Here is a 17417-nt window from a genome sequence, read left to right on the forward strand (position 1 = left end):
CCTGCCAAATATTTCCCTCTGTGACTTTGGTGCATAAACTTTGAAGCATTGTTGACCATGTTGGCATTTTGCCCAGAACCCACATGCTTTGTATAATTTGCATAATAATTACCATTGATTTACATACAGTATAGGCTGAATTGTCTTCCTGAAATTCAAAGTAAAAAGGGGGGGGGATTTTTTTTTTTAATTAACCCCTTTTTCCAAGTTTTGAGAAGCAGATCATAGCTGCGTATTTACAGGCCTTAATCAATTTCCACGGGCATTTGTATATCTTAAGATGTTTCCAAGATTTCTCTACCCTGTGTGGAACACAGGTTCTTGGCTCCCACTCTCTATGCCTCCACCTTCAATATTGTTTCCCAACTCTTCCTGACCTTACCTTCTAGTTTTCTTTACTTCTTAACCTCACATCATATTCTGTCATCTTTCTTCTCTCCTCAATAGTGAAAAAAAAAGGGATCATTTGTTATTTTCACTTTGCCACATGTCTGATGAGAGAGGCAGTTTAATCTTGCATGTTGAGCAAGTGGTTGGTAAATTGGAATATATGAAGCCCAAAGGTGAGCTTCTCTCTGGCACTGTCCATGTGTGTCCAAGATATTCTCAGCCTTAGGAAATGTAGGAAGATAAGGTTGCTATCTGTCACCTGTCTTCCTTCCCCATACCCATTCTAATTTATTTTGCTTCACAATAATTAGTAGTCTAGAGTAACCTTAGAGGTCCTAAACTGAACCAGATTTCAGAGTCTATTCTAGAATGACTTGAAAACTTAGTTTTCTCTTTTTCTTCTTTAAGAAAAAGGAAAGTGTAATAGGTAAGCATTTTATATGGTTCAGAAAAGTTTTTTAAATATGTACAGTGTAATGTCTTCCTCCTACCATTATCTCCTATCTGCCACTTTCCCCAGCCATCACAGCCAGTGTTATATACATTTTATATATATCCTTCTCAAATAATTTTAATGCATGTGCACACAAATATATATTCCTGTGTGTATTGTCTTGTATACAACATTAGCAAAATTATATACTAGATCCTAAACCTTGCTTTTTTAACTTAATCCTGGAGCTCTTTCTATGTAGTGTATACAGAGCTTTCTCATTTTATTTTATACAAACACATAATACTAAATTGTATTCATTTTCCATGACTTATTTAACCACTCCTATATACTGAGTGATATTTATACCATGTCTAAAATATAAGACTTTTGTCTAACGTATGTAATAATTTGAAATTGAAAATAAAGCTGTACTCACCCTAGCAGAAAACACTTAAGGACTCTATTGGATATCAGCTTTACAGAGGAGGCTAGAGTGCTGAGATCTTACTTAACCAGCTTCCAAGGTTTTATTAATGATTTTTACCCAGTCTGAGTCACACTGTACTTTCTAAAAATTAATAACATTATTCTAATAGCTTTCTCAAGATTATTTAGGAAAAAATATTTCATAATCTCTGGTGTCCATTGTTTGCATTAAAAAAGACATCTTTTTATAAATTAGTATTACGTTTTAAAATTTTCTTTCTTTTGTTTTGCCTTTTTTTTTTTTTTAAACCAGATCCTTACAATAAATGAGGATGGATCACTTGGTTTGAAAACCCCTAAATCTCACGTTTGTGAGCACTGCAATGCTGCCTTTAGAACGAACTATCACTTACAGAGACATGTCTTCATTCATACAGGTATTTCTTGAATTAAAGTGGGCTTTTGGCCATTAAAATTATTATCTTTGCTATTTTCATTTTGTGTAATGTCATTCATTCCTAAGACTACAGTGAACATGGCATTTCAAATCAGAGATTTCATAGGCCAGGAAACCAGGAAAAACTTTAAATGAGAAGACAGTTAAAATGGATGTGCAGAATTAATTAGTCTTAACTGGACTCTTATTTGGCTTAATGTGTTCTTTTTAACTAGAGAAACAGTTGAAGAATGAACTATTAAAAGTCTGTCAACATTTATCTTTCTGTGCAAGATGTCCAGATGGAGTTTGAAATACAAATTTGGGAATCAAATATAAAAAATTAAAGACATGAAGTTGTGGAGAGCAGCACTAAAAACTGGTCACAGCTCTTTGGGGAAATGTGCTAGACATGTACATTGAGTTGAAGGATGGGGAAGTGGCAGTAACAAGGTTGATTGGATAAACTGGGAAAATACAGTATCCTGGAAGCCAGAAGAAGAGTTAATTCATCTATAGCACAACCTTCTAAGCGATAGAGAGGAGAGAACTGAGAAAAAAACAAAACAAAACAAAAAAACCCCTTAGTATAAACAGCAGGAAGCTAGCTCACCAGTAGCCTTTAAGAGAGCAGAGTATAAGGGTTAAAGCACAAGTGGGTGATGAAGAACTTGAGGCATAAGATAGACTACTCTTTTTAAGAAGGTGTGGTGAAAAGCAGGGAGGGAGAATAATAAGCGTGTTAGGATTTCTGGAAAGATTCTTTGCTTAGAGCAGACCAAAGAATATTTTCCTTGAAAGGAAAGGCTCTTACAGAGAGGGAACATTTGAAGAGACAGGGTTATTTTTTTAAAGGGGATATTCAGAAAGTTCTGAAGGCTCTGGAAAACATAAGTTAAAGGGCATAAAAGTAGTGGTTAGCCAGAGAGAACAAGGTGGGTGGATCTTCCTCTGAATAAAAAGGAGGAAGAGATGTTTAAGACACACTTGGTAACCTGTAGAGTCCTTTCTAGCCTTGCAATTTTTAAAATTCGATTTTAAATTGTCTTATGTATTTCCTTTTTTTTTTTCCTCTTGAAGGATATAGATCAGATTTAATCTCTCTTCCTTTTGTATGGTTGTGAGAACGTGAACTTTTAAATCTTGGGGAAAAATGATGAGAGGAAATAAAGTTCTGTTAAGTTAATAAATAGTATAAAAAATTGTATGGGTAATTTGGAGTTTTCCAGAATTTAGGCCTCTAAGATTTCTCTTTCCTCAGAAATAGTAACTATAAACTGTGTTTTATCCGGTGACTAATTTGTGGATGTGAAATTATTTTAAGGTGAAAAACCATTTCAATGTAGTCAATGTGACATGCGTTTCATACAGAAGTACCTGCTACAGAGACATGAGAAGATTCATACTGGTGAGTGTTGCCACCCTTACTAGGGTCGTTAAAATTACCATTTCAAATATAGGGAAGAACTTTTAATAAGTAGCAACTGCTTGTTGCCACTTTCATCAGCTTTGTTTCTTAAGAGTATTTATCACGGCTCATCTTTTTTTTCTTCCTTCAGTAAATCACTGTTAACTGTAAAATTTGGCTTAATGTTTAAGCCTAATAAATTACTTTGAAATAGAGTTTCATAATAACTTAAAACATGTTTAAAGTGACAAAAGGAAAGAAGTTTTGTGAATCCTTTGATGTTTAACAAATTTAGAGTAGGTAAAATGATCATTTGCAATGATTAGTTAAGGAGAGAGAAGCAAAATCACTGAGCCCTAAAATAGCTATACCACTTTTTTCCTCCTTTCTGTTTCATGTATATAGCTTACTATATCAAGAGAGTTATGATCTTATACATTGGAAATTTCCAATTTTTTTCATTCAAGTTGTTAAGAATTTAGAAACAAATATTTTGTAAGATCACTATAAAGGAATCCATACCTGAAAGAGTTGAGCCTCATTTTAGAGCAAACATTTATTTGCATTTAATCTTTTTTTTTTTTTTTTTTTTTTTTTTTTTTTTTTTTTTGTCTTTTGTCTGTTGTCTTTTCAGGGCTGCACCCGTGGCATATGAAGGTTCCCAGGCTAGGGGTCGAATCGGAGCTACAGCTGCCAGCCACAGCCACAGCCACAGCAACACCAGATCTGAGCCGCGTCTGCGACCTACACCACAGCTCATGGCAATGCCGGATCCTTAACCCACTGAGCAAGGGCAGGGATCAAACGCTCAACCTCATGGTTCCTAGTCGGATTCGTTTCCACTGCGCCATGACGGGAACTCCTCTTCTTCTTTTTTTTTTTTTTTTTCTTTTTTTTTTTTGACAAAGGTAAAACCAGGTTTATATGTAACCTTGATTTAGTAAACTGCCAGCTTTCGACCTTTGACATCTCTAAGCATGATGAAAAGTGTTTTTTTGGAATTATTTCCAGTGTTTTGCATTTTTGTGACGGAATAAAAAGCAGAATTGGTAAATTTGTATCACTTTGGTTCTCATGTTTAAATAGATTTGAAAATGGTGATAATATATGAGTATTGAAAATAATGTTAAAGTTTGTCATATTTCTCCATATCAAGTAGTTAGGCAAGTACCTGCCCAGTGTTGTTGTTTAGAGGTGTTCTCATGGCACCTGTAGTACCTGTGAAAGCGGGGAGAGTTTCTCATACAAAAGAAGCAAACTTTTTCTGCTTAATAACTTTCCTTCCCTTTCTTTGCCCCTAACAATCAAGCATGAATGTGGCTGGTATCCTGAATTAAACTTCAGCTATGTACACATCTGTATGCTTTGATGTTCTACTTCTCAAAGATCATTATGCACACTACCTATTTCACTTTTTTTTTTTTTTTTTTTTTTGGTCTTTTTGCCTTTTCTAGGACCACTCCTGAGGCATATAGAGGTTCCCAGGCTAGGCGTCGAATTGGAGCTGTAGCCACCGGCCTACACCAGAGCCACAGCAACCCGGGATCTGAGCCACATCTGTGACCTACACCACAGCTCACAGCAACGCCAGATCCTTAACCCACTGAGCAAGGCCAGGGATCAGACCTGCAACCTCATGGTTCCTAGTCAGATTCGTGAACCACTGCACCACGGTGGCAACTCCCCTATTTCACTTTCTTAAGTAAACATTTATTTATCATTCCCAGATGGAAAAGAGTATACAAGGCAGTTTGGGAGAAAGAACAACTTTATTCATTTTATGTGTCTTTTAGCTAAATTTGAATTTTATGCAATAGTAAAACCAAATCAGATAATGATAAATGAAAGTGGTTAAATAGTTTTGTATGTTTTTAATACCTACTAGATTTTTTATGATTTCTTCATTCAACAGAAATGAAGTACTGTTACTAAACTGGCAGTATTTTTTTAGGTACCAGAAGTACGGAGATAATACAGGGCACTTTGCTTGGAGTTTACATTCTAATGGGAGAGACACACATATAAACAAGCTCAGTGTAATAAGTGTTGTAGAGTTTTATGCAAAATGCTGTTGTGCCCTGGGTAAGAGCCAGATGTGCTATCTTTTGAAGATTACATAGTAAAGACAACAAAAAACTGTGGGAGGCTTCACTGAGAGAAAGACAGTATCTGAGTCTGAAAATAAATTTTAAAACAATACTTACTTTTATACACTCTGCTGTTTTCAATTCTGTTCTAGTAGTAATTTTTTTTTTTTTTACAGTGCTGGTCACAATTTTGTAAGAAAAATAATTTAGTTCAGAAAAATAATTGTGCTAGACCATAAGGTATCTTGGATTTCAACAGGTTAGTTTGGGTAGTTAATGTTAATTGAGAATTTACTAACACCAGATATTGTGCTGAATGTTTTGTTAAATGTCTCATTTAGTCCTCACACTAATCTTGAGAGGAAGGAGATGCTATCATCCCCAGTTTTTAGGTGAAGAAGCAGTAGGAAGCACATAGAAGTTAACAGACGTTCCCAAAGTTCTAGTATATATTTCTAGACATAATCTAGTTTATGATGGAGCCAAGATTCAAGCTCAGGTCTCTGTATCTCCAGAGCACACATGTGAAATCACTGACTATGCAGAATGGGACTAGAAGCAGAACATGTCTTTTGGCCTTTTGAAGTTTTTCTTGCTCTAACACTAAGCCAGTTGTGGCTTTGTCTTCTTGTGGGTTTAGTAATATCTAAAAGGGGTAGAAGCAGAGGCTGAAGTTCTTATGTTTATAGAGAAGATAAGGAATTGAGAGGAATCAGGGCAAACCAGTCACTGTGATACCTTAACAGAGAGAAGTGTCCTTTGAAGAGAGACTCAGTTGTGCTTCAGGGTCCCCATATACCTCACAGCTCCCCACCCCCCACCCCAGATAATTCTGATATGATAATAGGAAATTTTCCTTCCTTTTTCTCTCCTTTTTCTTTTTAGGGCCGCACCTGTGACATATGGAAGTTTCCAGGCTAGGGGTAAAGTTAGAGCTGCAGCTAAGGCTATGCCACAGCCATGGCAGTGCCGGATCCGAGCCACATCTGCAGTGGCAATGCCAGATCCTTAATCCACTAAACAAGGCCAGGGATCAAACCCACATCCTCACGGATACTTAACCTGCTGAGCCACAATGGGAACTCCTGGATTTTCCTTTTTTACTTAATTGTTCTTGATTCTTTTTAAAGACTTATGTTTAACTGGCTTTTATTTTTGGAGGGGAATAGTGCCCTAAGATTTGCCCATATCAGGGCCTTTTCTCTCTTAGAAGAATGCATGGAAGTAGTTACAGCACTAAAAAAGCTTTTGCATATGTTCATCCAGTCTTGAATTGTCAAAAAGGTAATGAGTCTCCTATCACCTGAACCTTAAAGGTTTTGTGGTGAGAACTACCAGTTCCTACAGGCTCTGTTTTCCTTATTGCCTCCTTCATCCTTTTGGGTCTCATTATACTGTTACCTCCAGTCTCACACCTCCCAAACCTCTTTTCTGTTCCATTTGCAACAAGGTTAAAAATCATTACCTGCTTGGCTGCTCTTGTTACCAATAAAGAAATCTTCCGTGGCTTTTAAAAGTCAGGAACCTAGCTTGATTGGGTATTAAAATAGAAAAATTTACAACTCAGCCTGGGCAGGTTATTTCTTAATTGTTTGCCAAATTTGGGCTAACCTGTGAAATATCATTTTAGGGGCGAGTACTGAGGCTGATCCCTGAAATTCTGGTTAAAGCTTTATTCCTTTAGCCTAAGACAATGAAACTGTCAAAATGCAGATATCCTTAGGACTGCTATTTTTGGCAGTTACGGGAATTTACATCTTTTGTCAATGTATTGTAGATCCTTTCTTAGACTGTATTTGGGGGTATGGAAGATAAGGTGAGGACCTGAAGCCAAGGTTGAAAATAGCAGTCCTAATTGACCATTCTGATTAGGCGCAGAATTACTGTTAAGGTGCACGCCAAGGTAAACATCTGTCATAGCGATGTACTGTGTGATCAGGTGTCTTCCCTTTTCCTGTGCACTTTCTAATGCATATATAGAGTAAATTAAGAATGATGTATCTCCACTTGTATTTTCTAGTCACCTTGTTGCCATTTTACTCTAAGGATACATCTAAAGAAATGCCAGTATTATTGCCATGGGGAGGGTGTGTGGGTTTGAGGAGTAAAGGACTTTACAGTTTTCAGTGTTTCATTTTAATTTTACATTAATTTTCTGAATGCCTTTAAATAGCCACAGAATGCTTATGCAAATATCCCGTTATAGCAAATTATATTTTTTTATAGTAAGTTACATTTTTTTTATAGTTTGGTAGTTTTCATAATCTTATTTTATTAGTAAAAATGTTATGAAATCATTTCTCTGTATAGGGAAGTTTTTATAAAATGAATTTCCTCCCCAAAGTAAAGGGGAAAGACAAACCACATCATTCAGAGTTATGCATAATCATTAGATTTCTTTTCCCACAAAGTTCTTTTTTAAAGCTTTAATTTAGTTCTTGAATATATACAATTCAGTAGATACAACTGTAGCAAGAAACACTGGCAAATCTGTCTTCTAAGTTAGCCTTCTTCATGCCTGAAAACATGTGTTGATCTTTTCTTCTTGACTCTGGCTTTTATTCACAACCATGTTAAGTAGCTAAATAACAGCATTATTTTTTTTTTTAAAACCAGTTGGGCTAGTGGGATGGAGTCAGCGAATATGTTGATTCACCCTTGACTAAATTTGTCCAGCACTTTGTATTTCCTTCAGTATGGTTCAGTTGTTAACAAAGTTGGTTTTCCTCTTATTATTTTGAAGCCTTAACTTAGAGTTTATTAGCTATAATAGAGAAGTCTTATTAAAAGAAAATGTTACAGATATAGTTACACTCTTATTTGTGAAGAAGAAAGAACTGAATACTGTTTGGGCCACTGAAAATGTTGCTTGCTTAAGTGCTCCTGGCATTGTGATTACTGAAACCAGACAGTACTGGCGTGAACAGAGCTTGCCAAGAAAGATTAAGCAGGAAAGTACGGATTGCTGTGACTGACATTCTCTGGTTTAACAAAGCTTTCAGAAACTAGATTATTTTTTTTCTCTGCATAACTGTTAATAATTCACATTAAAAGATACGATAACACAAAACACATGTAAAAAGCTATGTAACAAAACACGTCAGAAAAGAAAAATTATACACACAAACACATACACACATACATACATATAAACTGTACATAGCTTTTTAAAGGTATTTTGTTTTGGAGGGATAGAAGTTATCTAGAAAATCAACTCCCTTTAAACACCATACCTTAGAACTGAAATACAAAGAACCAGAGGCTTTGTAATGAAAGCTGCATAATTTTCAATTAATTGTATGTACTTTGTGTGTTTCCCCCTCTCTCAAACCCATATAAAAAATGTTCTTTGTTTATAGTATCTATAGTTTAAAAAAATGTTTTTTATTTGTTTTGAACATGTCTCTAACAAATTGGGAATCTCTTAAAGTAGTCTCATTTATATGTAATTACTGAATGAAATGTAAATTACATGACTCATAATTTGAAAATACTATACAAGTAGTACAGACAACCTGTGCTTTAGGAGTTCAGAAGAAAGAAGACCAGTGAAGATTCACACTAGTAGCCCAGTGAGATTTAGTTCATGTGTTACATGGGAGTCAGGTGTCATCACAGGAACTATGAAGCAGAAGCATGGTGGGAGCCAGGACCAGGAAAACAATCTGGGATGTACTGAAGTTGGGAATCTTTGGGGAAGGACAGTAGACTGATACATAGATAATCAATTCAGAAACACACAGAGCAGCCAGTTAAAAATCTGGCAGACAAGAAGCTGTTAGGACCACTACAGATACTGGACAATAGGACAAGCAGTGTATCAGATATTAGTTTAAAAGAGCCAAAAGGAGGCAGGTACTTCAAGATAGTATTAAAAAGCTAGAAATTCCTATAAGTCATCGTTATCATAAACCTAATACTACTGTCAAATAGATTTGTCGAGTACATATTCTCTGCCAAGCACTGTACTAGACCGTGTGTAAATTATCATCACACAGTCCTGAGATTATTATTATTCACAGTCCTGAGACTATTATTCCTTCGTTTTTTTTTTGTAAACAGAGAAGAAAACTGAGGGTCAGAATGATTAAGTAATCCATCCCAGTGTACAATAGCTGGTTAATGACATAGTTTAGGTCTTCACAGTTCATGCCCTTAACCACTGTGCTATTGAAAGAGTAGACCAAGCACTAAGAAAACTTTGAGTTGACAGAAACTTTTGGGTTTAAGTGTGGAGATTTTTATTTTGTTTGAATAAGAGCAGAGCCACTCCTAGAACTGTCCTTAAGGCTTGCAGACAGTTGAGTGTGCCTCTGTAAGAGGAAGTCTGTGAATGTAGGAGTAAGAGCACATTCCACCTGTCATGGCGTGAACAAAGGTGGACAAACAGCATGTCAGTAACCATACTGAGTAGAGCAGAAAGGGTTTGGTAGAGTGGGAATGAGGAGAGAAGACTATATAAAGCTTGATTTTAGAATTATTTTGTCAAGCCTGGATGCCACACGAAGGGCTGTGTTACTCTGAACTATTTGTAAAACTATAGTTTTTAATCATTAGATAAAGGGAAGGGGCATGGAGTCTGAGCAGCTGAAACTCTAGAGTCTCAAGAACCTCTGTCTTTCTTCCTATAGAAAAAATGCCTCTGTTATTAAGATAGTTTTTAACCTGAGAATTGGGGGGAAATGGATAATGGACCCATGGGAATCCGGAACAAAAGATACATTTTTGAATGTTAGAATTCAGTGGCAAATGCAAGGGTTTCCCCTTATGTAGCAGCCATGGACGTAAATATTAAGAACTGTCCAGGAGATACTTGAGGGGCTATTATTAAGGAGATGAGATACTAAATAAGCAAGGTTGGAAAAGAGAATGAATGATGGTTATAGGGAAGGGTAGAGACTGCCTGCCAAAGGTATTGCCTGCTGTTCTGTGTAATCACTGAGACTTCTGGATTATTATTTAGTAAGAGAATTTGCTTGGTGGCTAACTAATGTTGCCTAGGCTTTTTATGATTTTAAAAAGAAAAAGATTACAGCCAAGAAATAGACAACTGTAACAGACTTTTTTAGCAGATTAGTAGCTTGTTGGGTCATTTCGCTCCTTATATTTCATGATTTATTTTCTATTTCTAAGATACTACATTTGCATTGTTTTTGTTTTGGATGACGTTCTTTTTTTTTCTTTTTTTGGCCACCCTGCATCATATGGAATTCCTGGGCCAGGGATAGGATCTGAGCTGCAGTTTCAGCCTACACCACAACTGCCACAATGCTGGGTCCTTTAACCCACTGTACCAGGCCAGGCCAGCCCAGGGATTGAGGGATTGAACCTAAGTCCTGGCCCCGCAGAGACGCTGCTGATCCCATTGCGCCACAGGGGGAGCTCCTCGATGACAATTCCTTTTTGTTTTGTTTTGTTTTGGATTTTGTCTTTTTAGGGCTGCATCCATGACACATGGAGGTTTCCAGGCGAGGGGTCTAAACGGAGCTGTTACCACTGGCCTATTCCTGAGCCAGAGCAACACCAGATCCGAGCCGAGTCTGCGACCTACACCATAGCTCACAGCAACGCCGGATCCTTAACCCACTGAGCGAGGCCAGGGATCGAACCTGCAACCTTCGTTTCTGCTGCACCAAGATGGGAACTCCTCGATGACAATTTCTGAGTCGTAAATATGTCCCTGAATATTATGTATAAACTTAAAGTTCATAGTAAATCATTAACTGTGATGAGTTGAGAGTTAAAGCTACTGCTTCTGTAAGTCCCAGTTTATTTACTCAGTAGTGTTTGGGTTTAGATTAATTAATTAGCTATTAAGACCTTTTTTCCACTTCAGGAAAGTCATCTGTGAGACCAATCCCAGTCTTTCTTTTTCTCCATCATTGAAAGAATTGTTTTTATAATTCTGCTATCATATTTGAGCAAAGTGTTAAGGGCCTGAACATATGAACAAGAGATTAAGACTAGAAATTGAATGAAATGGATATGAAAGACATTTCAAAGGAAGAATAAATGTAGGTGAGATTTAATAACAGTTTAAACAGTAAGAACTGAAGGAGCAAAACTACTATAGGGTAGTGATTTTAAAGCTTTTATTGTGGAACTCTGGTTTTCAAATGAAATCCTATATGGAGCATCATCAGTAGTCAATTAAAAAGGCAGATGATTTCACGTGCTTTCCTTGGCTCTTGATAAGTTGACAGATGTTACCAATACCACTTAGTTGTTACTTATTCAAGGAGAAAATGCCAAGTTGGAAGTGACTGCAGAATTAGCCTCTGTGAAACAACTATAGAGAAAAATATTTTCAAAATAGAATTATATATACTTTAAATGGTTGACTGATATGAAAACTGAATATCCCAACTTACCCTACTATATAGCAGTTTAATATCTTAAAATTGGCAAAACTTTATTGGAAGTTTTTTGTTTTTTTTTTTTTTTTGGTTTTTTTTTTTTTTTTTTTGTCTTTTTGCTATTTCTTGGGCCGCTCCTGCGGCATATGAGGTTCCCAGGCTAGGGGTCGAATCGGAGCTGTAGCCACCAGCCTACACCAGAGCCACAGCAACATGGGATCCGAGCCGAGTCTGCAACCTACACCACAGCTCACGGCAACGCCGGATCATTAACCCACTGAGCAAGGGCAGGGACCGAACCCGCAACCTCATGGTTCCTAGTCGGATTCGTTAACCACTGCGCCACGATGGGAACTCCTGGAAGTTTTTTAATGTAGAGCCAAGGTTAAATTTTTTCTGAATGAGAACAACCACTATTATTGAATACTGAAGAATGACTTTGGAAAATTAGCTTTTGCTGAAGACTTGAAAATGTTTCTTTTTCAAGTAATTAATCTGCAGTGTAATAACTAAAAAGGCAAATATCAAGAATTCTGTAGGTACTCTCCAAGGGATGAATAACCTTTTCTTTATATTTTCATGGATTGATATCGCTGCATATCTTTGTGACAAAACAATTTCAAAGATGTAGTATTTATAAAATCTCCTTGCAGGTTAGTGTTAGCAGATAAACATTTGCATTTGACTTTGATGCCAAGGAATACTAACTTCGAATCCTAATTCAGCAAAATACTATCTCCTATAAAAAATAATTCCAGTCTTCTCATTAGTATGTTTATGGTGAAAATTTGTATTCTATTTTCATCATTATCATTATGGCTTGAATTTCACCAATAAAAATTTTGTGGAAGTTTTTTTTCTCTCTGTTATATGAATATACAGTATCCTTGATTTTTCTTCTCTGCTCACAAAGCTTAATATATTTATTATTTGGCCCTTTTAGAAACAGTTTGCCAATCCCTGTCAAAATTTATTCTTTGAATGTCCCGTTCAGTCGTAGATTCTGCTTTGTTGGTGATCTTGTCCTTCTTTCTCCCTCACTCTTGGTCGTATCTTAGACTAGTGGTTACTAAACTTCAGTCTCTTCATGATTTCAGTTTCTCATTTTCCCAGCGCTGCTTCCTGCTCTTGCCTTTTAGTACTTAGGTTTCAACAATCTCTTAGAGTACAGTGATCTACCTTCTTTTCACTATCCCTAGTTTTGCTCATCTTTTCCATTACTTTCCTTGCCCAGTGAAAATTCTGTCATCGCTTATCATAATCACTCCCTTGCTTTCAGTCATACCTTTTGCTCTCTCTTTTACGTAGTACTCACTACAACTTTGGAAAGTTTTTTTAAGTTTTAATAGAAACTTAAAACTTTATTTTTTCTTACGATTTTATTGAGATATAATTGACTATAAGCTTAAAGTGTAAAGCATAATGACAAATCATGAAAAGATTACAATAAGTTTAGTGAACATCCATCATCTTAACATAGATATAAAATAAAATAAAAAGAAAAAAAAATTTTCCTTGTGAGGAGAACTTTTAGGATTTACTCTTAACAGCTTTCATATGTAACATATAGCAGTGTTAATTATATCACTCATATTGTACAGTATGTCCCTAGTACTTGTAACTAACTAGGAAGTTGCACCTTTTGACCATCATCATCATACAGACATACATTATTGACTATATTCCTACACAGTATATTTCTACACCTGTGACGCATTTATTTTGTAAGTGCAAGTTTGTACTTCTTAATTTCCTTCAGTATTTTTACACATGCCCAATCCTCCTGCCCTCTGGCAGCCTCCTGTTTGTTCTCTGTATCTGTGACTCCGTTTCTCTTGTTTGTATTTGTTCATTTGTTTTGTTTTTTAGATTCCACATGTAAGTGAAATCATACAGTATTTGTTTTTTTCTGACATAATTCTCTTTGGCAGGATTTCTTTTTTTTTTTTGAATGGCTAAGTAATATTCCATTGTAACTATATACCAAATCTTCCTTATTTAGAAGTCTGTGAATGGCACTTAGGTTGCTTCTCTATCTTGGCTATTGTGATTAATGCTGTGGTGATTACAGGGTTGTATTTATCTTTTCAAATTATTAGTGTTTTCATTTCCTTTGGAAAGTTACCCAAAAGTGGAATTGCTGGATTGTATGGTAGTTTTATTTTTAGTTTTGAGGAACCTTTTGTACTCTTTTCCCTAGTGGCTACACCAGTTTACATTCTCGCCAACAGTGCAGAAAGGTCCCCCCCCCCCTTTTTTTGGTCTTTTTGTCTTTTCTAGGGCCGCTCCGGCGGCATATGGAGGTTCCCAGGCTAGGGGTCTAATTGGAGCTGTAGCCACAGGCCTACACCAGAGCCACAGCAACACGGGATCTGAGCCACGTCTGTGACCTACATACACCACAGCTCACGGCAACGCCAGATCCTTAACCCACTGAGCGAGGCCAGGGATTGAACCCACAACCTCATGGTTCCTAGTCAGATTCCTTAACCACTGTGCCACGACAGGAACTCCTAAAGATTCCCTTTTTGTCACATTCTCACCCGTGCTTTTTATTTCTTGTCCTTTTGGTAATAGCCATTATCAAAAGGCTCTGAGTGAGGTGATATCTCTTTGTGATTTTGATTTGCATTTCCCAGATGATTAGTGATTTTAGGTTATCTTTTCATGTCCCTATTGGCCGTCTCTGTCTTCTTTGGAAAAAGTGTCTATTCAAGACTTATGGGAGGTCCCATTGTGGCTCAGTTGGTAGTGAACCCAACCACTGTCCATGAGGTTGCGGGTTCGATCCCTGGCCTCACTCAGTGGGTGAAGGATCCAGCATCGTGGTGAATTGCAGTGTAGGTCACAGACGAGGCTTGGATCTGGCATTGCTGTGGCTGTGGTGTAAGCCGGCAGCTCTAGCTCCGATTTGCCCCTAGCCTGGGAACTTCCATGTACCATAGATGCGGCCCCAAAAAGGACAAAAAAAAAAGTGCCCATTTTAAAACCTTTTTCTCTTTTTTGGGATGTAGAGTTATGTGAGTTCTTTGTATATTTTGGATATTAACTTCTTATCAGATATGTTGTGTGTAAGTATCTCCTGTTTAGCAGGTGGCCTTTTCATTTTGTTGATTATTTCCTTTGCTGTACAGGGCTTTTTAATTTGATGTAGTCCCATTTGGGAAGTTTAACACTTTACATCTCTAGGATAAAACAAGAAGCTATGCTTAATTACAGTTGCTTTACGTTTTAAGTGGGACCTTAATGCGTACCAGAATTTATGCCTTTCCTTAGTCTATTCTACCACTTATCTGGATGGGGCCCATATTTCAGCCCATGGACCAGTTCTACTGGTACTGTTCCTGTAATTAAAATCTTATTGGAACATAGCTATACTCACTCCTTTATGCAATGGCTATGGCTCTTTCTCCCTAAAATAGCAGAGTTGAGAAATTGTAACAGAGATTGTATGATCCTCACAATTTAACGTATTTACTATCTGATCTTTGACAGTTAAAGCTTGCCAACCTTTCTCCCAAACAAATATTTATTACTTTCTTTCTGTAAGTTTCCAATGTTTCCTCCTACCTTCTCACTTTCACCTGTTTACTTGCTTCCTGTTTCACTGAGAAAATCAAAATAATCAAAGAGAACTTTAATGAATTTTTAGTATCATGCCTATTCATCTATTAGTTGGAAAGTTTTGATATTTTGGAGAAAGATGGGCTAATATTGATTTATTCTATTTTGCAAAATACCTCAGGATTTTCTAGTTGTTTTGTATAGATATGCATATAGTTTAAAATTTTCACTTTTTTTCCTTTTAAGGGAAATATGTTTTTTTGACTTCAGACCTTTTCATTGTTTTAACATAGGGCATAATTTACATATAATAAGCTTTACCAGTTATAGTGTACATACTATGTATGCATATACTATATATATAAAAGTATAAACATACGCATTTGTGCAACCCAAAACCATAATCAAAATATAGAAGAGTTTTGTCATTTCCCCAAATTACCCATTATTTTTTCCGTTTTTGGCCACACCTGCTACATATGGAAGTTCCTGGGCCAGGAATAGAATCTCAGCTGCAGCTGTGAATTATGCCAGCTGTGACAACGCCTGATCCTTAACCCACTGCACCGGGCTGGGTATTGAATCCATGGCAGCACAGAGACAATGCCAGATCCTTAACCTGCTGTGCCCAGTGGAAACTCCTACCCTGTATTTTTTAAGGTCAGCCCCTCCGCTACCCCCATCCTGTAGCAAGCGCTGATATGTTTTTCTGTCTCTCTAGTTTTGCCTCTTCCAGAATGTCGTATAAATTGAATCAAATGGTATGTAGCCTTTTGAGTCTGGCTTCTTCCACTCATCCTAGTGCATTTGAGAGTCATCTCTGTTGTTGATGCATAAGTAATTTTTTTGTTATTGATCAAGGTTCTATTGTATGGATATATCACAGGCGGTGCATCCATTCCCCAGTTGAGGTATATTTGGGTTGTTACCAATGTTTGATGTTTAAGAAAAAATTTTCTATAAACATGTGTTATAAAAATTTGCATACAGCATTTTTGTAAATATATTTTCATGACATTTGGGGAACTACCTAGGAGTAGAATTGCTGGGTCATATGGTAAGTGAATGTTTAATTTTATACGAAACCACCAAACTTTTTTCCAAAGTGATTGTACCATTTTTGCATTCCCATCATAATTTATGAGAGTTCCATTTGATCTGCATCATCAGCTGCACTTGGCAATGCCACATTTCTTTATTTTAGCCATTTTTTTGGTCTTTTTATTTTATTTTTTTGTGACGTACCTGTGGCATATGGAAGTTCCCAGGCTAGTGGTTGAATGAGAGCTGTAGCCACTGGCCTACACCACAGCCACAGCAATGCCAGATCCGAGCTGTGCCTACAACATACACCACAGCTCACGGCAACACTGGATCCTTAACCCACTGATTGAGGCCAGCAGTGGAACCTGTGTCCTCATGGATGCTAGTCAGATTCGTTTCTGCTGAGCCGTGATGGAAACTCCTTTCTTTGTCTTTTTAGGGCCACACCTGCAGCATATGGAGGTTCCCAAGCTAGGGGTCAAATCGGAGCTGCAGCTGCCGGCCTACAGCACAGTCATACGATGTGGGATCCAAGCCATGTCTGTGACCTTCACCACAGCTTATGGCAACCTTGGATCTCATGGCCACAGAGTGAGGCCAGGGATTGAACCCACCACGTCCTCATGGATACTAGTTGGGCTCATTACCACTGAGCTGCAATAGGAACTCCCTATTTTAGCCATTCTAATAGGTATGTACTAATACCTCGATATGGTTTCAATTTTCATTTCCCTAAGGACAAACATGTTGAACATCTTTTCATGTGCTTATTTGCTTTCTGCATGTACATATACAAATTTTGATGGGATGTGTGTGAAGTGTCTCTTCAGTTCTTTTGCCCATTTAAAAAAAGCAGATTTCTTTACTGTTTTCTTACTGTTGAGTTTTGAATATTCTTTACATGTTTATTTATATATTGGCAGTGTGATTTGTGTTTTTTTTCCACCATAGAGTTGTTTTTCAGATTGATAGAAAAGTATTGTTTTCTTAAAACCAATATACCTCTTGGTATTTTCCAAGATAATGTCACATTTAGTTTTATTTTTAAATACAATATTAACATAATATTTTTAACTAGAGTGCAAAATGAGTAAAATGGGTAATTTACAGTAATGCGTTTTCTGAAATATGCAGAACTATCCAAAAACAAAAATTTGCCAAAAATATTGCACTTGAGCATAAGTTTTATTATATATTTCAAAAAACAGTATGAATTATTTTTTTATATTCAGTAGATATAAAGTATTCTTGCATAACATCTATTATCAAA

General features: G+C 36.7%; 1 protein-coding gene across 12 annotated transcripts in view; it reads left to right on the forward strand.

The window, feature by feature from the left end:
• ZNF148 (zinc finger protein 148) overlaps positions 1 to 17417 on the forward strand; it is a 125055-nt gene that overhangs the window by 90309 nt on the left and 17329 nt on the right. For all 12 annotated transcript variants that reach the window (XR_002337867.1, XM_021070212.1, XM_021070208.1 and 9 more), the window contains 2 exons: positions 1566 to 1689; positions 3013 to 3096. Coding sequence is in view for 11 of the 12 variants with exons in the window: in XM_021070212.1 (XP_020925871.1) it covers positions 1566 to 1689; positions 3013 to 3096 (208 nt within the window). In the remaining variant the exon portion in view is untranslated. The remainder of the gene's footprint in view (positions 1 to 1565; positions 1690 to 3012; positions 3097 to 17417) is intronic.

Source organism: Sus scrofa, chromosome 13, assembly GCF_000003025.6.
Source record: "Sus scrofa isolate TJ Tabasco breed Duroc chromosome 13, Sscrofa11.1, whole genome shotgun sequence".
In the NCBI taxonomy this organism is placed as follows: domain Eukaryota; kingdom Metazoa; phylum Chordata; class Mammalia; order Artiodactyla; family Suidae; genus Sus; species Sus scrofa.